The following is a 22,725-nucleotide window of genomic DNA, read 5'->3' as shown; positions in this document are numbered from 1 at the left end:
CTCTCAGTACATACACATAACTTGGTCCCGATATATTCCAGAGTTAAAATAAAACTTGACCCAAAGTCATTACTAATTTCCGTTGCATAGAAATGGACATTTTTCGAGTTTGTGATTTTATATTATGGAATAGATAGAGTTTTCCGTCAAATTTTGACAGAGGAAAAAATTATTACAGCATCATGTGACTGTGATATGAAGGGTTGCCATAACTAATGTAGACATAATTATCATGGAAAAATATGTCAAGTTGATGATCCAGAATTATGTCTTTTCTTTTCATTCTTTGGCCGTAGATCTCCAGCCACTCTCCGAACTGACCGATTTGGCAATAACATACATTTTGAAGGTCTTGAATACCATATTTTTAATTACTGTCCATGATTTTTTAAAATCAAATGTTGATTAGAAGCTCTTAAACAAAAAATTGACATTCATGAGAAAGTCCAATTGTTGAAAATGGAAAAGGCATAAACTTAATCTGCATTGAAAGAGAGATGTCTCTACATGAAGGCCTATTATTAAGGGAAGCTTCATGTTTCCGCCCAGCACATCACTCTATTCTGTGTGTTAAGGAATGATAAAGTTTTCTTTGTTCTTGTTTTGCTTTGCTGCAGCTGCCGAGCATTTAGAGCTTTCCTCACATGAGAAGGGAGGAAGTAGAGTAAAAGCTATAAATCATCAAAATATCACAAACATGATTCAGCATAACATGTAATGTTCCAAACCACTGAACTGATTTGTTTCAATTGTTCACTACATGTTTCACAATGTTGTATATGTATTTATCGAAACTATGTACTACCAAATAATTCAAGGATGAAAACCCTCTGGCAAGTCTCCCATTGGCTGGATATAAAGTCCTGACTCCTTCATCTTCTGATGGAATCACCAAAGATTTCGTTTTCAAGCTTCAATACAAGAGCCACAATTACTTTTTCCGTGCAGAAAACCGATATTTTATGGACAGGTATGGTTCAATATGTTGGTGTTACTTTCTGTTCTTTGTGTAAGTAAAGGGGGATTGGAGTTTTTTTAACTTACCATGTATACTTATGAATGGGCCAACACCCCCCCCCCCCACCCATCAGGACCACAATAAATCGAAAACCAGTGTTTAAGCCAAACCTGAAAAAAAAAAAATCAGCATATTTTAGAGGAGAAAAACATTCACATATTTTCATGCAATAAAAGTTACAATGAAAAAAGGATTCAAAAATTTTCTACCATATTTTCCTCCATATAATCTGCTGATTATCTGATAAAAAAATGGTTAAACATATTAAAAGATGTGGATTATATCTACTGGAATCTGCAGAAAATGACATCAGCTGGATGAGTATTCTGGTGAGTCTGAATTTGAAGAGTTTTGATTGAACTGAAAAATTTTGTTTCGTGTGTAAATAAGGCAAGGCCGTAGCGGGGGGAGGGAGACTTGAAGGTGTGTTCCTTCCCCAAAATGTGAGAAAATAACGGCCAAATCTATTTTTCTATCACTTTGGTCCTCCTCCCAAAATGAAAATGGTCCCCCTTCAAACGAAATTTCTGGCTACGGGTTTGAAATAATGCTATTGTTTCATAAATAAATTTCATTAATTAATGTACCAATGGATTAATTATTGAAACACGAGGTAAGTTTTTATTTTAATTTTTTAATCCTGCAGATAATATGCAGCTGCGGATTATACATTGTTTTTCTTTCTTTTTTCAAATTTTGCATGTGGATTTTGTGCCACCGCAGATTATACGCAAGAAAATACGGTAAAACATTTCTTCTGAAGCCAAGTCGTCATACAGTGTTGCATCTTCATTTTCTATTTTCAACCGTGTTTGTCATCGCCATCAACGCTTTCAAAGAGGATGTCGCCTTCAGTTCTGTCTATCTCGTTACTGATACAACACTTTTTAAAGGATTTCATGATGATTTTGGTAGAAACAATTCCATGCCTCGTGAGCCCAGTGGCACACAATGTTGGGTTTCTTTAAGGCATCATTTTTTTATTTCTTTATCTTTGGAACTGAACCATTCGATCCATAAATTCCTTGAGTAATCATTGGGGCTTATTGATGCTGAGATCTAAAGTCTACTACTATAAATCACACATGTACCTCGTCCGCATTCCTCTGCGGAACTTCCAACACATTGGTACATGTTGGAATGTGCATGTCCATGTTATGAACCTAAGGTGAGAGAAGCTTGTTTCTCTGTATGATGCTTGTTATAGTGCTGCCATCTACCACATATTTTTCAAACTACGAGTGAAGTGCATTGTTTGAAGATTTTACTGTTGTAGGCCTGTTGCTCTCTGCGGCGAGACTTTTTAATGGGGAGATCGGCTTGCATTCTCACCTCGAAGTTGGTAACCACAGAAAACTAACTTCAGCCGACCACCACTGCGGCGACTGTGAGGTTCGAACCCGGGACCTCGCAATGCAATTCCATCACTCAACCACCGCAGCGGCACATCTAAAGGCTGTACAATCGACATTAATCCTTTGGGTATCAAAGCCAGTTGGATTTTTTTTTTGCTTTGGCTTCAACATCATTGGTTCTTCTGGATTTGAACATAGCTATAAAAATCACTACTGATTAGTGACGTTATCTAAAGTAGTCCAATAACGTTGTGAATCTACTAGCTAGCCGTCCGGAGACCACATAGTTATTTGATTTGGTAAAGTGATGGTCAATATTTTCTCCTCAAAAACTGGCCCATGTATAAGCTGACTTCCTCTCCTTAAATTAAGGAACACATTTTTCAACAAAAAAATCTTGGCTTATACACGAGTTTATAGATACGAGTTTATATGGCTTATATACGAGTTAAAGTGTGTTTCCAGGGGCATCGGAAGTATTTGTGACCTGTGGGTGTGTTTGTCTGAAGAATTCAGCAGTGGTGGTGACTTCTCTCATCAGCAGTGCCTGGTATACATCCTGTGCCACTCCTTTCATGAGGCGAGATACCTTGTCCTCCTCTTCTGACATGGCCGGGTCTACTTGATGACAAAGTCCCAATACGTCCTGGATGTATGATGGACTTGGTTTGCTACTCCTTTGCACTTGACTCTGCAGCCATCTTTGGCTTTTCAAACATACAGCTCAGTGTCACTGAAGATTTTCTTCAGTTCGGCTTTAGACGTTGACCACGAAGTGAGTCAAATGTAGTCCTAAACGTAGGAAACTTTGATTTCTGAATCAATTCTGGGGGAGGGGTGCTTGGACCCAATCTGGAAATTTTTGTGGGTGCTTGAACCTGTTCTACAAATTTCAGTGGGTGCTCAGACTTGTTCTGCAAATTTTAATGGATGCCTTAAGCATGCATAGCACCCCCGCACCCAACACTACTGGGTGTTCCCTGACCCAAGCACGAGCAAGAAAATTACTAGCTAGAACAAGCTTAGAACATGTATGAACTGTAATCGTTAATCTGTATTCATCTCATTGCAGGTGGATGGGAGTAATCCAGCACTGTACGCTCTCAAGTGAAGAAAAAACTCGATTGTGAGCATCTTGCACGAAAGTGAAACAATGGAATTCCAATGTATATTTCGGACTGCTTAATGATAGAGATAGCAAATCATTATATACATATTTTTATTAACAACAAATTTAAAATTTTAGAATGGGAATTAATCTTTTATTTTTGATTGACGAATCATTATATCACAAATACACTCGATATGTAAGTATAATCTTCATATAAGGGTTTCGAGGATGAATTTTGTTTTTAGATTATACAAATACAGATTATATATTCTATGCACAAGAATTCTGATAACGGCATTGTGTTATTGGATGTAGTCATGTATTTTGAGATATAAGGGTGCTTTTGTGTGATTATGTTTGACCATAGATAGCATTTAGGGTTTCTTTTTTGTTTGTTTGTGCGTGTAAGTATTATCATTTTTAAAAGTTTTGGATCTTATTCGTTGCCGAAATTATAGAGCGTGTCATTAATAATAATTTTCTTTATTAGCGCTGTTGTTATTAATAGAAGATATTGTTATTGATGTATAGAACGCGCGAGGCATTTGTTTATTATATGCTACTGTTGGAAACGTCTATATTTTTCTACTTTTGCGTTTTATTTAGAATATTCTCGGCTGCATTTTATTTTTGGTTTTTTACATAACGAACATTCCATAAGATGTCATATTCATTCCGATATACAGTTTTAGTTGTGTTTTGCATTTAATTGACATAGATTCTTGTATTGTTAATAGCATTTCCTGCTGCATTCTTGAGCAGAATCCCATAGTCCAGTGACGATGTGCATCAAAGCTCCTAGAGATGTAGGTAACCTTTGTCTGAGGTGTCCTAGCGAGCTGGTGACATTTATATGTCCACCGACTCATTGCTTTGGAGGGATTATTTTCTAGATTATTCTGGGAAGCTGCGGAGAAATAATGACAAGGTCAAGGTGGAAAAAATATAAGCACCACTGCCATACTTTAAGATTTTTTTTGTGGGATCCCCCTAACATATTGATTTTCTAGTTAATTCATTGGTCAGTTTTTTGGCCCTCAAGGATACAGCCCCAATAGCCTCGACCTCTGGGAGATTTGTAACTGTCGGCAAGGATAAATAAAGAGAATTCGTACATTTTTATTAGTTGAAAGAAAAGGGGTTCTGATCAAGATCATGCTTCTCAATCTGTTTCCACTCGTAACCCTTTGTTGATCAAGATTTTTACATGAATAGTTCATATCGGGATATTCAAATACTATATATACTCAGGGACTATTCCTCATAAATTCAGGCCCTGGACAAATATGAATTTTCGAGGCCACTTACATGTAGTCTTCTTTGAGATACAAAAGGTAGAGGCATACGCAGGAGAAGGGGCATGCGAGCTGTGCCTAAAACAAAAGGTAGCCAATTTTAGGGCTCTAAATATTTGTGGTCACTCACATACTTTCATATACTCTAGGCCACTCTTCTGATTGCTCACTCACATGTTTGCACATACTCTAGGCCCCTCTTTTGATTGCTCACTGACATGGTTCCTTGCTGGGTCACTCATTTACACCTTTACACATGCTCTAGATCATTCTTTTGATTATTCACTCGCTTGGACTCACTCTGGGCCACTCACTGACTTGGTCCCTCCCTCTGTTTGAGATTCTTTTGGTAATTCACATGCTTGTATGCTTTCTAGGTCATTTGCATGCTTGCATGACCATGCTCTAGGTCACTCACTGATTTGGCCCCCCCCTCTCTCTCTCTCTCTCTCTCTGTAGGTCATTCAAATTCTTGCACACACTCTAGATCACTCTTTTGATCATTGACATGCTTTCACACTCTCTAGGTCAGTGTGTTTCTCAACTGCCAGGCCGTGGCCCAGTACTGGGCCCTAACACTAGTCACACTGGGCCATAAGTGATTCACATTTTCATTTTCCCATCAATTTCTTGTTAGCTGTGTTTATGACCAGACCTTTCACATATGCAAAAGAGATTTACCAGGCCACTGGCTTCCAAAGGTTGAGAACCACTGCTCTAGGTCATTCACATGCTTGCACACACTCTAGATCACTCTTTTTATCATTGGTATACTTTCACACTCTCCAGGTCACTCACTGGCGTGGTCTCTCACTCTGTAGGTCATTCATATGTTTGCTCATGCTCTAAAATGCTCCTCAAATTTGCCACCTCTTTGAACTCGCCGCCCTGGGCTATTATCCTGCTAACACCCTGTGCATATTCCATTGATTCCATGCATAAAGGTGGTCCTGTATGACAGGCATTTTGAAAAACAAGTATCAATTCACACAATGCAAGTAAACTGGTTTACAGCCTTGTAATGGTAGCCATTAATCGTATCTGGTAATAGATGTGCATTCTTACCATTGTTGGCCCAGGCTATAGTCATTGATACGATAAACAGAAATGTATTATTGCCACCTTGCAAAGTGTCATCCTAATGAATAGGCGGGGGAATATTTTGAAGGTTTTGTGTTCATTTTTGTTGTAACTCTAATATCTTAGAAATACGCATTTTTCTCCCCCTGTAAATGTTGTTAAATTCACGTAGGCCCAAATGAATATCTTCAGAGTAGCATGACTCTCTCTCTCTCTCTCTCTGTCTTTGTCGCAGAGCTGCGACTTGTGCTTTGAGAACCACCTGGTGTAAAAATACAGTACATCGATCTAAAGTGCCCGATCGTTCTTAGGGGCCGTTCAACAACCCTCCAAAGCAGAATGTGTCAAAAACTGTGATGTATGCCCAAAACAGTCTTGAAGAATTTTTTTTAAATATGTTTGTAGAAAACACACAGCCATACCGGCTGTATTCCAGCATGAACAATTTCATACCATGCACCGCCCAGGCTCTATCGACAATTGCCAATTTTTTTAGCTATTGCCACAGATGGGGACGTGGCTGGGCGGTGTCGGGTGTTTTATTATGCACATATAAATGTATTACATGATGCACACGACAATGAAAGACATTTTTAAAAAAAAAATTTAATATACAAATTTGAAAATTACAAATATGCAATTAGAAAAATTCATAATATTTAAATTTTATGTCTAGGGCTTGTACCTCTAGTGAGTCCTTTGTTTTTTACCATGGCCAGGCCAGGTCCACGTCTAATCATCTCAGCTTGGTAGCTCGGGCGAATTTTTGTGACGCAGTGACCGGCCCATCTGCTAGACCCATCTCCCCTCTCAGCTGTAATTAGCCCTCTACTGTAGCCAAGCCAGGTCCTAGACCATGTCTACTCTTCTAGGCTTGATAGCTCTAGTGAACCCTCTACTGTGGCCAGGCCAAGTTCTGGCATGACCCAATTTGGTAGAAATTCTGTTAAAGAATGTGTACAAGGTGCATCTGCAGTGAAGGAGTAATAGTAGTAGAGAGAGTTTTTAGTAGTAGCACTGGGGGTGCAGTGGGTACTCGAGCACCCACATTATTCAGTACAACTGGCCTGAGCACCTGCAGAATTCATTTAGAAATCAAAACTTGCATATAAAGCTCAAGCCTAGCACCCACGGGTGCATAAAGGCATATGTACACGCATTTGCTATGCATTTTGCGTTAGTGATTTACTCGGATTTCCAATCCATGTGTATGGCTCTCACAAATGATTATGGTAACTATATTATGGGAATTATTATATAACTATATTATTATATAACTATATTATTGCGGAACATTTCCAGTCAGTTGAGAAAGCTCGAACAATGCAATGCTTAACATTCAGTTTTGGGGGGGGGGTTGAGGTAACTCCCCTTGTTGCGACTTCGATTCCAAGCCTTTGTGTAAGATTTGCCTTTGTGTACTATCATCATGGGAACTCTCTCTGGCCCACCCTGTTTAACATACAGCTTTCTCACGTTCCATATAGTAATTCCCATTTATCAAATGTGCATTCTGGGTTGATGTTCCATGTTGATTCTTGCTAACACATACTAAAAAAAACACATACTCAAACTGTTAAATTGATGTTAACTCTAATGTTCTGTCTATCATGTTGGAAAATGAGATATTGTCATGTTAAAGATGATTTTATATGTACTAGTTCCGTGCTACTAATTTCTTTCATTTTTAGATGCCTCTATTTTTGTAGGATGTTGGCCGAACTTGGCCGATTATTATTTTTTTAATGTTGAAAAATTTGCATTAAAAAGATTTATATGAATGATATGATGTAAAATGTGTTTTTATTTTTGTTGAACAAATTTTAATTTGTCTCATTGAACTGGTGTTAATTAGCTCAAATGTTCTTACTTCTGATTGGTTATTATGTTTTGTGCGAGTGAAATTCGTGACAAATTTGCAAATGCTCAGTTTTCGCTGATAATCCATCCTAAAACAATCGGAGAAATCCAAAACCGAGTCAATTATTTCCCATATAATGTAAATCCAATTATATTGTTCTAGACACTCCACAATAATACCAAAAACACATTTTATATAGAACAAATATAGTGTTTAATGCTAAAAACAATAAGAAATCAATATAAAATGAATATGAAAGACTAATATAAAGAATAAATGAACATTTAACACATAGCATTTACATTGTTATACCTTTCTGAAGACTCTTCTTGACGTATGGAAGAGATGGCGAATAGTGGGGGGGGGGGGAGAGGTGTAGATATTATTGTTTGGAAGGAGAATCCTCCCCCCCCCCCTCCCATAAGACCTTAAGTATCGAGGGGCACTATCCGGGGTCACTCTCCCTTCTTGATCTTTTGGCCCTAGGACCAGCTTCCGAGTCAGTGGACTCATGTCTCACAAGAAAGCTGTCCAAAGAGGTTTGGTTTCTGCCGCCTTTAAGATTTGCCTAAAATGCATTGTCACTGAACATGCTGAAGACACGGCCTGCAACAAACAGCTTTGTCTGGGTGATTTTTCTCCACAAACGCTGTACCTTACTCCACATGGGGAGATGTCCTTAAATCTCTGAAGAAGGCACGTCGCCGGAAATCGAGACAATTTTTTTTGCTAGGAATTTTGATTCCCCCGCCCGAACTTCCACCTGCGTGTCTCTGCTTCAAAAATGCTTAATTGAAGCTGTGGAATTTCTTCGATGTGCTTTACGGGCCTATAATTAATTTTAAAACAACCTAAACTATATGAATTTATGCAGTTGAATATTAAAAGACAATATATGGAGACATTAATTTTCAATTTTCATGCTTGAGAAATGTAAATAAACGGTTTGAAATCAATGTTATTGCATGAATATCCAATTCAAAAGTAGGTCCAGCTAATTATTTGATATTTAATTTTCTGGGCTTCGTATATCTCTAAGCAAACTCAATATTTGAAAAATCGAGAATTCAATACTTTTTAAAATTATTGATGTGTCCGAAAGTCCCACTAAATTTCCGCATTTTTACAGTAAAATCGGCAATTTTAACACTGATTTCTATGGGGATCACCCTTTGCCTGACCCTCAAAGTGATGCTGATGATGGTGTCTATTCAAAAAGTCTCATTACTGGGAGGATTGAAAAAGTGACAAACTACGGTAGTAACACAGACAGTGAAACCTTAAATCCGTCTCTGCCTAGAGAGCAAGAGACTTGGGTGACCTGGGGAGCATGTGAGTGATCAAAAGAGTGACCTAGAGTGTGTGTGCAAGCATGTGAATGACCAAGAAAAGAGTGCAGATACGTGAATAACCAAAAGAATCACCCCTAGAGTGTGTATAACCATGGGGAAATGATCAAAAGTGTGACCTGGAGGACAAGGGACCAAAAGAGTCGGCGTGTCTAAAGCCAGTGCCGTCTTAACGCATGGGCCCACCCAGGCCTAAAAAAATTAGATCTTGTTAGAATTTACCAGGTGGGGCATCAGAAAAACCAGCTGGCCTAGGGACCCATGATGCTCTGCAGACGGCCCTGGTCTAAGCATGTGAATGACCAAAAGAGAGACCCGGAGAGCGAGGGACCAGTTTAGTGCAGGACCAAAAGAGCGATCTACAGTTTGTGTGGTGCAAGCATGAGTACCCGTTGGCTCCCACATCCTGGAGCAATGCCACTAGGCTTCTTCTTACCAGGCAGGGACCTGGTTCTGTCCCGCTAGGGTTATTAGCCATTTACTCGGCTGAGTTGGTCCGTGCTGGAGAGTGCTGAGGGTGTCCGACCGGGAAGCCCTCGAGGTACATTCGAAGGCCACCCGGTCCGGCACATCCAGCCCTCTATCCTCTTTTTATCCTGGCACTATCCAGTCCCCCCCCCCTCCCCCATCAAGCAGCATTAGTGGTGTCCCTGTGGGCCGCTCGTTCCGACGTGGTTTGATACAATTCTGCCATCTGGCTCCTTACCAAGCTGTGGCTCCCGATGTTGCACATGCGCACCACCAAGCGAAGCCCTGTCTCTCCAGAATTTCTTCATCAAATATCATATTCAACAATTATTTACAAAAATGCCAGAAACTGCTTCGCGAGCATAAGCCTCCTCGGGAGCGCAGTGTTTCCTGTGTGCAGTTCATCTTCTGCCTCGCGACATCGTGCCACTTCGGGGGCAGATGATGTTGTCGGTACTTGTCGTTTGCTTTCGTATCTAAGCTGAGAGTTGAAAACGTATCTTCGGATGTGTTGGAGGGCGGTTCACTGGCGATGTCGAGCGTCCTTTTATCACTTTATTCCTCCACCTCCTCTGAGTCTTCCTCTGACGAAGCAGCCATCGAGGGTTTTCTGTTACTTTGTGGACGAGCTTCAATAGGCATGTAGTCGTTTTGGTTATGTTCAAGAAGGCGTATAAGTTTTCCTATTTTCTCCGTGCGGTCTGCCCTTTTCAGAAGCTCCGCTCTCTATAAAGGTATGTTTTCTTCTGAAGGCGCACCAAAATGCAACTCCTTTGTGAGGGGGCATTTTTGTGGAATAGTGCATGGGGGTGCCTCTTTCCCCGCACTTGCAGCTGTCGGTTGATCGAACATGAAATCTTTTGAGGTAGGCGGGAAAGGGCCCGTGCTCTGTAAAGTACAGGGTCATTCCCCTTGACCAGCCATTGTCACCAATCTTGACCTTCGGAAGGATCTGATAGATCTTTCTTCCTGTTTTGATGATGGTTTCCCACTGTTGTTGCCATTTTCGAAGCGTGGTTTGCTTAAACTTGTTTTTAACCCATGCTTTGGGGAACGGGAGGTGGTGGTCCACGGTTTCCTTCTTGGTGGCCTGTTTAGCCAGTGTGTCTGCCTCCTCGTTTCCCCAGTTGCCTTCGTGCGCCTTGACCCGGGAGAGCGAGATGTTTGGGCTATTAATAAGAATTCCTCTGATAATTCTGGCTGCTTCCGTTTTGGATAGCGGGTCATCAATCGATTGAAGTGATGAGAGAGAGTCCGTTATTATTCTGACTGGTCGATTCATCACTTGGGCCTTTTTGACTGCCTCCAGAATAGCATGCATCTCTGCTTGGAAGACCGAGGTCTCGTTATTTAATTTTCTGTTTTTCGATGATGACGAGAGCTGCCGCCGTGGCCTCATCCATTCTAGACCCGTCTGTGTAAATCTCTGTCTCTGTTGTTGGTTGCTCCAGTTTCAGACTGATTTGCCCGTGCTGGTGGCTGGGTGGGCCGACCATCCTGTAGCCTTTTTGTCTATTTGTGAGGGCGTGACTATCCCGCTGCTTCTCTCCGGTCTGGCGGGTCTTTTAAGCCTGGTCAGCAGTCCCATCTTGGCTTCAAACACTGTCCAGAGACTTAGTGGAGGGAGACCCGTGATTGTCTGAAGGGCGTTGGTCGGTGTCGTCGAATATGCTTTCGTGATGTATAGCAAGAATATTGCGTAGAATCCAGCTTCTTTTTAGCTTGTTGGGACAATGCCACTAGGCTGGGATCTTTGGTGGGTCTCCAAGCCAGACTTTTCACGAGCCCTTCAATAGTGAATTTATAGCATGGGGAAAATAAAATGATAGTAATTGTCCTGGGCCGCAGGGCTGGAGCCCTGTCAACCCCCCCCCCCCCCATCCGTGGGAGCCATGCGAGAGTCCAAAACAGTTAAGAAGTATATGCATGTGCATCCATAAGGTTGGGACTAACAGGTTTGTTAAATTGGACGATCAATTTCAAGTTTCTGGTTCACTGATGCATAGATGGATGTCAGCCGCAAAAAAAATATGGAGCATGGGATCGGGAAAATTGAAATTGTGAGTTTTCTCATAAGGAAGTGGCGTCGGAGCCGGGGATGCCATTTGCGGTTGCGGGGGGGGGGGAAGGCAGCAGCAGCAGCTGCATCTCGTGCCCCGGGCACTGGGATAAAGAGGATTGCCATATTCAACCTTCAGCTGCTCCGTCTAAATTAAATCGGAGGGGAGGGGCGTTCTCTGGAGCCCCGGACAATTACAACAATCATTCTATTTTCTCCATGCTGTAAATTCACTATAGAAGGGTTTGTGGAAAATCTGGTTTGGTGGGGGAGGGGTTGCTTAAAATCCCAACCTTGGGGGATCCTGCTTCAGGCGTAGGGGGGGGGGGGCGTGGAGGAGCACTGCCCCCCCCCAGAGTCAAAGGGGGAGCCGACTGATCTAATGTATATATGAATTGACATCATCATCGTGCCCCCTCAGACTTCCAAGTATATCTCCGCCTATGGCTTCAGGACTTGGGAGTCACAGGCGGAAAAAACCATCAATGCGCCTTGCCAACCCCTCCCCCCTCGCAGCCTTTGAAGTCTATGTCCACCTGTGTTTATGCGCGACACAGACAAGGGGCCATTCAAGTATTACGTAAGCAGATTTTTAGCCATTTTTGACCCCCCCTCCCTTGTCAACAAAAGTCAGCAAAACACTGACCCCCCCCCCCCTTGTCAGCAAAATTTCGTCAGCAGCTTAGAATATTTCATATCCTCAAAAAGGGGTGGTTGATGACGTGAGCAACCTTCAACCTCCCCCCCCCCCCGTCATCAAAAGTCAGCAAATCTGAAACCTCCCCCCTCGATGCTGACGTAATACTTGAATGACCCCCAAACGTTTTTTCCGTATTTTTCCGAGAGTGCGGTACATTTTATTTTTAAAATTTGCGGCGATTGTGATTAGCTGCTGCCCTCTATCGGTATCAACTTAAAATTTCAGTTTCTGGTTCGCTGATGCATAGATAGATGTCAGCCGCAAAGAAATATGGAGCATGGGATCGCGAAACTTGAAATTATGTTAGTTTTCCCATAAGGAAGTGGGATGGCCGGAAGTACTAGGCCGTTAGCCAGTTGCGGCCCCGCAACTGAATGGTTGGGGGGTGGGAGCAGCAGGTGCATTTGGTGCCCGGGGGCACTGGACTAATGTGGATCACCCCATGTTTACCCTGAAACTGCTCCGACATTAAACCGGAGGAGGGGGTTCCAAAATGTGTGCTTGCCCCGCGAGTGACAAAATATCTATAGTTGCGGCCCTGGCCGTGAGCGGTGCCCGAGAAAAACCAAATAATAAATTCAGATGTCAAAATTTCTACATTCAGCTCAAGCAGTCTGAAACTTCTAAAACGCCCTCACCCAGAAACAGGAGCGGATCCAGAGAAGGCAGGTCGTTCCACCAAGGGCTGGATAATATGAGGAAATTCAATTAAAATGCGGGACAACAGTGACCGTGCACAATAAGTTGCTCCCTCCGGCACATCACTATATGGATAACACGTTTGCCTAAAAGGGACGGGACCCCTCGGAGAAGTGGTGATACCCTCCCCCAAGAAGGTGGCTAACGGAGCTCTTTTTTTATTTTCCTTTTTTAAGGGGTGCTAAGTATTTCGATCCCTTCCCCTTGAACTTAAAGTTATCCATCTCTGCCTGTTTCAGCTTTCAAAAATGCTTAGTTAAAGCTGTGGAATTTCTTTGATGTACTTTATGGGCCCATAATTAATTTTAAAACACATCCTAAACTGTATGAATTTATGCAGTTGAATATCAAAAGACATTAATTTTCATGCTTGAGATGATGTAAATAAAAAGTTGAAATCAATGTTATAGCATGGATATCCAACTCAAATGTAGGTCCAGCTAATATCTTCAAGTGAACTCAGTATTTCAAAAATTTAGAATTCAATACAATTTTTAAAATTATTGATGTGACAGAAAACCCCCACCAAATTTTCGCATTTCTACAGTAAAATCGGCAATTTTAACACTGATTTCAATGAGGATCACCCTTTGCCTGACCCTCAAAGCGATGCTGATTATGACGTCTATTCAAAAAGCCCCATTACTGGGAGTATTGAAAAAAAGTGGCAAACCATTATAAAGGCATAAACTATTATACATATGCTAACAGGATTAGAGAAGTGCCAAACTATTGTAAAGGCATATACACGTCTGAAACGCATTGCTAGGGAACCACGGTAACCAATGTAAACGTCCCGAAAGTATGTTGAGGCCCAAAAAACCATTGCTGCCCGACAGTTTTTTGCCCATTTGGGGCATTTGCCCTGCTCTGAGGAAATTTTAAAGTAGCCTATCGTTCAAGTCGGGTCCCATTTGGTATATATGCAAAATTTGGCGACGATCGATCTAAAATTGTACATTTGTATAGACACATTTACATACATTTGTATAGACACATATAAGACACATTTACATACATTTGTATGGACACATATAAGACACATTTACATACATTTGTATAGACACATATAAGACACATTTACATACATTTGTATAGACACATATAAGACACATTTACATACATTTGTATAGACACATATAAGACACATTTACATACATTTGTATAGACACATATAAGACACATTTACATACATTTGTATAGACACATATAAGACACATTTACATACATTTGTATAGACACATATAAGACACATTTACATACATTTGTATAGACACATATAAGACACATTTACATACATTTGTATAGACACATATAAGACACATTTACATACATTTGTATAGACACATTTACATACATTTGTATAGGCACATATAAGACACATTTACATACATTTGCATAGACACATATAAGACACATTTACATACATTTGTATAGACACATATAAGACACATTTGCATACATTTGTATAGACACATTCACATACATTTGTATAGACACATTCACATACATTTGTATAGACACATTCACATACATTTGTATAGACACATTCACATACATTTGTATAGACACATTCACATACATTTGTATAGACACATTCACATACATTTGTATAGACACATTTACACACACACACCATTGGAAGAAGTTTTTTTTTACTACATTAAAACACACAAGGTATCTATGTTTCAACTAATCATTCCAAATAATACAACAAATAAACGAGAATTATTCGTAACTCGAAGGAGCCCCCATTACGACGTGGGGGTGATTGTGGTCCTGGAATTGACTTAATAACGAGGGGGGGGGGTCTACTGCAGTCTCCCAAAATTTTTGTTCCATCGCCCCCTTCATCAGAAATTTTTTCTTCACATCGTCCCCCAAAGTCAAGCAAACCCATAGGATCCTATGTTAAATCAGTAGGTTCTATCGCCCCCCTTGGACCATTCCATCGCCCACCAGGGGGCGATATTGCCCACTTTGGGAAACACTGGTCTACTGCATAGGCGAAGATAGACTTGGAAGTCTGGGTGGGGGGGCACGATGATGATGTCAATTCATATATACATTTATACATTAGATCAGTCGACTGCACCTTTGACGCTGCCCCCCCCCCCCCGTCGTATCTCCACCCATGGTCTACTGACATTTTATTTTGGGCTTGAAATTAGTCTAACTTGCATTATAATGCAGTAATTATAAATTATAATGAAAACAATAGACGGATTAAGTGCAACCACTTTTTCAGCTAGATTTCGGACCCTTAATACCTTTGTTTTCAGTTGTTTTCTTCTTCCTTCCAAAAATTATAAATGCCTTTTTTTTAGTGCCTATTTCGACCATTTTTAGTGCCTAAACTTCCGGGCTCCAGTAATTAGCATTAAAACATATACAGTGCTTTTTCCTTGAAAGGGTGCGGGAGGGGGGGGGGCTCTTCAGAATATTGTCTTTCGAAAGCTCAGTGAACATTTTTTTTTTAAAGAATTGCTGGCTCTTGACTATGTGTGTGTGTGTGGGGGGGGGGGGGGAGGCATCACACATCCTGTAGGCAAGCCCCTTACTCCGGCCTCAATTCACAGCTGAAGATGTGTCAGGGCGAGTGTGCGCGCGCAAAAGGTTAGGAGTAAAAAGTAATAGTGTGCGAGAAAATAATTGTTGTGTTTTGTCAAAAAAACGGGACATAACTGAAACTGCAATTACAGTATCTCTCAATGTCACCCACCTCCTCCTCGAAACACATCTCCTGAGCAGGGGCGTAAGCTGAATTGGCATTTCGAGGAGGCACAGGGGCCCCCCCCGAGCATCCGCTTCGTATACGCCTCTGCTCCTAGTGCCCTCGCTGTAAACGTTGTTGGATCCACACGTGAGGTGGGAGTGGGTAAACTTCCCGTAAAAACGGGATTTGAAGGTGGGAGAGGACAACTTTACAATTTGCCTTCCTCTCAGCATATAAAGTTTGACACTCCGAGTACTCGTTCAACGATGGCGAGGCAGCACCGTCTTAAGGGCATCATGGGTCCCCTGGCCAAGTGATTTCTCTGCGGCCCTACCTGGAAAATTCTCGAAAAATTCAACTACTTCTCGTTTTTCTGAGGCCCCGGGCCGTGCCCGGGTGGGCCCCATGTGTTAAGACGGCCCTGTGGCGAGGGCTGTAGTCCGATGATTTTTATCATTTTTTTTGTGGCATTCACTACAGAGAAGCCTAGAGAGAGTCCCAGAGTCTCACCAAACATCCCAGGGACCCGGCTGCTGTCTCTACCCGTGCAGGATTTATTTCAGGCGCCCCTTCTGGAAAAATCTTCAACCGTGCTTGACTAATTTCTGGCGCCCCTCGAGAAATAAAATCTCTACCACATCCTGGAGCCTCTAGGCTTGGACCTTTGGCTGGCCCCTAGACCAAACTTTTTACGGGCCCCCCCCCCTTTAAAGTAATTTAGGGCGGGGAAAAGATGATAAGAATCATCCCGGGCCCCAGGGATGGAACCCTGTCTCTATCCGTGTAGGACACATTTCTTGCGACCCTCGAGAAAAACCTCTACCCGTGCGGGATCTATTACTGGCGCCCTCGACCACGTTTTTTTGGGTAGTCAGTTTTTTTTTTGCTCCTTCAACTCGGATTTGGCGCCCCACCCAGAGTGGTGCCCCTTAGAGCCGACTCGGCTGCCCCATAGTTGAACAAATAAATATCAGTCAGCGAATTTTTTAAAATTATTGAAATTTGAGAGCCCCTGAGATAATATTTGTTGAACCCCCCCCCCCCTTTTCAAATTTGAATTCGCTTCAACCTTGGCGACGCCCGTGACCCCCATGAGGAAATCAGACCCAGATATTGAAAGACATAACGGATTTCTTTCATACCGAAATCGCCAAATGATTATTCACGCCATAACCCCATCGCACGTGGGGGGAAAAAACGTTTTCCCCACAAGCTTGATACATCACCGCCAAGTGATGCCTTTTTGGCTATCTCTCGTCAGTTTCTCGCCAAATCAGAGGGAAGAGTGAGAGGGAAAGTGCGAAGGCGGCCGTCGCCACCACTAAACATGGCGCCATCGCAGCGTTCGGGAACGTGCAGAGTTTCCTAAGGGAAGATTCAAACAAGCTTTTTTATTTTTCCGCCCGCGCCCTGCCCTTCGCTGTTGATTCCTTCCCCCCTCAAAGTGAGTAACAATCATTATTATTATTTTTTCTTTTCATTGTTGTCGCGACAATGGTTTCCCCCCCCCCCCGTACACGCAAATATCAAGATCGTCGGTTGTTGGGAAGGGTGTGGTGACTTTCACTGTTGTCGGTCGTTTTAATTCGTTATATTATTGCCCGATCATTATCGTCTGGTAGTTATCCAACAGAGCTCAAGTTTTTCAATTGTTGCTTGATTGTCGCGGTGAAATGATTGTCGTGATCGTCTGCGAATGATTTGTTTATCGTCTGCTTTCGGTGTGTGTGTGTGTGTGTGAGAGCAGGTGGTTGATTGCAAAGTGCGATTTCGTAAGAGAAGCGTCATTTACGTGTGCACGTGACTGTTGGTGGGTGATCCGATCTCTGCTCTGTGTGTGTTTTTGATTGTTGACGTTTATTTGAAGATACAATCGATTGTTGCTAAGGGATCTGTTTTTTTTAAACATTTTTAGTTTGACCTCTCCTCCTCCTCCCCTAGTCAATGTTGTCATCGTAAGTAACGCCCCCTCTCGATATAAACACCTCTAGTTATCATTTTACTTGATTCGAAGGGATTTAATTACATTGTTGGAAACATTTTTTGAAAAATTTTTTTTGGGGGGGGGGGGAAGAAGAAATGAACGTTTTTTTTAAACAATTTTCACCAGAATGATGTATGAAAAGGACTGGCATCTTCCAACAATGATATCCTGGAAATATTTGTTAACAATGTTATCATTGATATCTTATGATTGATATCTTTTGATAATATACTGTCTTTGATATGTTTTGACAATGCTATCCACGTTCATCAGTAATTCTATTTCTTATATCAATCAACAATGCTTATCCATGATACCTTTCGACAATGCTATCCGTGATATTTTTTGTGACATTGCTACCCATGATACTTTTTACAATCCATGTCACTTTTTTACAATGTTGTGCATGACTCTTTTTACAATGCTATGGATGGCACTTTTTACAATGCTTTGGATGACACTTTTTAACAATGCCATCCATGATACCTTTTGACAATGCTCTCCGTGATATTTTTACGACATTGCTACCCATGATACTTTTTTTACAATCCTGTTCATGGTACTTTTCAGCAATGCCATCCATGATACTTTTTTTACAATGCTATCCATGATACTTTTCGACAATGCCATCCATGATACTTTTCGACAATGCCATCCATGATACTTTTTTACAATGCTATCCATGATACTTTTCAACAATGCCATCCGTGATATTTTTGCGACATTGCTATCCATGGTACTTTTTTTTTACAATGCTGTGGATGACACTTTTTAACAATGCTGGGAATGATCTTTTAACAATGCTATCCAAGATACATTTTGATAATGCTATCCATGATACTTTTTGACAATGCTATTTATCGGGGCCGGATAAATCCCACGTCGTGATTATGACTAAAAAATTTAGATTGCCGCCTAAAATTTCGTTTGTGTAGTTACTAAATTACAGGCTGAGAGTAGCACAAAATGTTTGGAATTTATAGCAGCATATCTGCCAATGTGAAAGCTATTTCCTGAAAAAGTCAAAAGCGTAATTTTGGACCTTTTTCTTCAGGTTGGGGAAATTTCTTTGGTGCCTAAAAAATTTTTTCCATGGTACTTTAGCTTTTGCGATTTGTTCAGCTTTGCTATCTTTTTTTCTTTTGGTAATGATTCTTTACTCCCCAACTTAGTCAGTTCGGACAACACTTTCCATCATGCTGTGCTTTTGATTAATAATCTTATTTTATGTCAGTGCTTTATCCCACATGTCTCTTAAGGGGTGCTTGCTATCCATGATATCTTTCTTTCAAACTAAGAATAACTCCAGTCTATTGCCACAGGCAATTTTCTACCAAGTGAGTTGTGCCAGAAGTGTGCGTATGTACCTAACTGTCCAAATGAGTATATATAGTGTTTCCCTGATTTTTCAGTGCTGCCATCTATATTTTGGAAGTGAAGTGTAATGATTGAATTATTGTACCGTTTGTAGGCCTGTTGCTCTCTGTGGGGAGACTTTTCAATGGGGAAATCGGCTTGCATTTGTGCATTGAAGTTGGGGAACATGGAAAACCCCAACTTCAGCCAACCATCACTGTGGTGCCGGTGTGGTTTGAACCCGATCCTCACGTGATATGAGTCCGTCACTATGATCAGTCGACCACCACAGCAGCCATGATATCTTTCATGGAATGTTATCTATGATATAACCCAGCATTGTTCCTATGTAAACTTATTTGGGGGATTAGAAAAGTGTTCGTTAATATGAGATTTTCGCTATAACAGTATTCGACTGTATTTCATCCGTGCTGTTTGTAATGTCTTTTGATGAAGCCATCCATGATGTCTTTTGAAAAGAATGCTATCTGCGATGCATATATTATCTCCATGATACATGTCAACAGAGCTACCCATTATATACTTTGACAGTGCTGTTTATGAGCATGTGTTTTTACAATAAATTTCAACAGTGCAATTTTTATGATAATCTATACTTCGACAATGCTGTTAATTATGCTATCCATAATGTTTTCCAAAGAATAATATCTATCAGGGCTTGACAAATCCCAGGTGGCGGGTCACCATGGCAACTAAAAAATTGATATTGGGCACTTAGTTTTTTTTTTAAATTTTTCTATGTATTATAACTGAAATCTGAGTAAAGAACAAAATTTTTGGAAATTATGTCAGCATGTCTGCTAGCATGGAAAGAAGATTCTCATGAGGATCCAGGTTCGAACCTTGCTGGCGGCATAGTGTCGGCCGGCTGAAGTTGGTTTACTAACTTTGAAGCGCAAATGTAAGCTGTTCTCCCATTTGAAAAAAGTCTTTCTTTAGAGAGGCAGACTTTCAACATGATAACCACATAACAAAAAAAAAAATCCGAGCATTTACCATTTTTATTCCAAAATATGGAAGACAGAAGGCAGCACCAACAAGAACGCAAAACAATCACCACTCTGATAATAGAAATACGTTAGGGGGCCGCACAGAACACACACATTCCGGTATATACCAATTTGTTAGAAGAATGCTGTTCTGCAAAGTGAATGTGCGAATTGCATGTATGGTTAAGCGGTTGTAGTAGCAGCATGGAGAGAGAGGTCCCGAAGTCCCAGACAAGTCAAAGAACACAGTATTTCATTCTGATTTTTCCTGGAAAAAAAAATGCTTGGCATCTATGAAATTTCGCTGCCGATTAATTTTTTTTTTTGACCTGTCATGATGCATTTGATAATACTGTCCATTATGTATCTTTCAAGGAATTTTATTTGTGATACAATTTGAGCGATGTTATCCTTGATATCCTTTGACAGTGCTGTTTAGGATATCTTTCAATGACGCTATCCATGATATATTTCGGCAATGTTATTTTTTTTAAAATTTATATGATATGTACCTATCCCCTTATGCTATTCTTGTACGAGGATAACACTGTTATATGATCTATGATATCAATCAGTCATTCTACTATTAATTCAACTGCTATTGTCAGTGCAATTCTATCGAATAAACAGCTGTTTTTCAATCATATTTTCAGAAAATGCTATCCATCTATCCATGATACCTTTTAGCCCCAAAGCAGAATGTGCCAAAATGTGCGACATGCGTCGCAGAACAACCAGTGCTGTTGCAGAACAATCTGGAAGAATTTTAAGAATAGTGTAGAAAAACGCTATTATGTATATGCGAATTTTTACCGCAGAACATTTTCAGTCAGCTGAGGGCTCGTTGCAGAACATCGCAAAACATTTTGCTTTGGGGCCTTTTAGTAGTTCTATGCTATCTCTGATCGTTCGTATGAGCCTACTATGATATATTTAAGAAATGCACCCCCAATACCTTTCAAAAAAGCTATTCATAGTATTTTCGAACAATTTATGGTATCTTTCTGCAATCTTGTCCATGGTGTTCAGTGAAATTTTGATGTAATAACAATACTCTGAGGACCAAAAAAATGTTGCAGAGGGGATTTATCATTATATCCAGTTGTGTGACAGGCCAACAACAGTACAAATATTCAATCACTACACTTCACTCACAATTTTGAAATGTAGATGGAGCACCAAAAAATTCATGCACACAACACTATATACGCACTCAGATTGTTAAGTACACACACTTACAGTTCCAGCACAACTCGATTGGTAGTAAATTGCCCTGGCGATAGACCAGAGTTGGGCTCGGCTTGAAAGAAAAAGTAGGTGTACCATTGTAGTAGGGGGGGGGGGGAAGGGTTTCATGGTATTTCGATAATGTTCTCTGTGATGGCTTTTGTGACAGCATTATCTATAACGTATTTCAGAAATGCTATCTATGTCTTTTGGCAAAGCTATTCATGGTATTTTCCAGCAATTTTTGATATCTTTCTGCCATGTACTACCTGTGATACTTTTCACCAACACTGTCCATGATACATTTCAACAGTCTCTCTGTATGATATATTTCAGAAATGTTATCCATGCCATTCGACAGATTTATTCATTATATTTTCTGGGAATCTATGACATTCTTCCATAATGCTATCCTTAATACTTTTCATTGATACCCTCATTCATATATTTCGACAGATGCTCTGTATGATGTCTTTCCACATTCTCTGATCTCTTACCCCGATATCTTTAGTGAAAATGCTGTATTTCAGAAATGCTGTCCTTGTCTTTCGACAGAGCTATCAATGATATTTTTCCACAATGCTGTCCATAATATAACTTATTTCGACAATGTTCTCTTTGGGGCATTTCAGAAATGTTATCCATGTCGATAAATTTGTCCATATTTTTTTTTCACAATCTATGGCTGCTATCCCTGATGTTTTTCATCACTGTTGTCCATATGTTTCAACAATGCACTGTAATATATTTCTAAAATGCTATCAACGATGCTTTTCAACAATTATCCATCATATATTCTGACAATACTATCCGTGATAAACATATTTTGGCAATGCTATCCACAATAAACATATTTTGACAATGCTATCCACAATATTTTAACAAAGCTGTTTGATATCTATCCAAAATGATACCATAACAGCTTTTAATAACGTTCTCTTCAATACTTCAAAAACAGTTACTCGAAAATTAGTTTCAATGATTGTCGAGTATCTTTATTGATAAGGAAATGTGTGTGGAAACAGTAACAATGGCATAAGAGTTGTGTGAATTCGTGCATGACATGAATGGGATGCATCAAAGATAATCAAGTAAAGTTCTGATATTTTCCATTAGCTTCTGATGATGGTGATATTGAAAATAAATGGGGTTTTTGTATGCTGTATGACAGCGAATTTCAAACTGTGCATTTTTGCTCTCAGGCGAGGGGCATTTCCAAACCTTGACAACAGAATCAGGGAAAATAAGGTTGAGGTGTGTGTGTGCTTGCATAGTAATCAGTAGGAATTAGACTTTACCCAACTATTTTGAACAACTTCAGAAAAAGAGTCATTGGGGTATACTGTATTTTAACCAGGGCCGTCATTTCAACTTTTGCCGGGGGGGGGGGGAGAGAGGCAAAGAGCATGTACTAAAGGTACGCATATATATATACAC

At 40.5% G+C, this 22,725-nt stretch overlaps 3 protein-coding genes across 9 annotated transcripts in view; 2 read left to right on the top strand and 1 right to left on the bottom strand.

Moving 5' to 3' along the window:
* Positions 1-7,643, top strand: part of LOC149070707 (FERM, ARHGEF and pleckstrin domain-containing protein 2-like) — a 69,557-nt gene extending 61,914 nt beyond the window's left edge. Inside the window, exons 23-24 of the mRNA XM_089248558.1 lie at positions 819-970; positions 3,446-7,643. Coding sequence (XP_089104684.1) covers positions 819-970; positions 3,446-3,503 — 210 coding nt within the window. The 3' untranslated portion in view covers positions 3,504-7,643. The remainder of the gene's footprint in view (positions 1-818; positions 971-3,445) is intronic.
* Positions 7,644-10,198: 2,555 nt separating this feature from the next.
* LOC149070706 (uncharacterized) lies at positions 10,199-10,858 on the bottom strand. Its single transcript, XM_089248795.1, has one exon. The coding sequence runs from the start codon at positions 10,856-10,858 to the stop codon at positions 10,199-10,201; it is 660 nt and encodes a 219-aa protein (XP_089104921.1).
* Positions 10,859-17,031: 6,173 nt separating this feature from the next.
* Positions 17,032-22,725, top strand: part of LOC149070705 (muscleblind-like protein 1) — a 139,235-nt gene continuing 133,541 nt past the window's right edge. For all 7 annotated transcript variants that reach the window (XR_016194996.1, XM_089248751.1, XM_089248755.1 and 4 more), the window contains exon 1: positions 17,032-17,155. The gene's annotated coding sequence lies outside the window, so the exon portion shown is untranslated. The remainder of the gene's footprint in view (positions 17,156-22,725) is intronic.

This window comes from Pholcus phalangioides, unplaced genomic scaffold (genome assembly GCF_987345545.1).
Source record: "Pholcus phalangioides strain wild (caught in Gottingen) unplaced genomic scaffold, Ppha-v1.0 ptg000020l_1, whole genome shotgun sequence".
Taxonomy (NCBI): Eukaryota; Metazoa; Arthropoda; class Arachnida; order Araneae; family Pholcidae; genus Pholcus; species Pholcus phalangioides.
The sequence above is the reverse complement of the archived record's forward strand: the minus strand, read 5'-3'. Positions and strand labels throughout refer to the sequence as shown.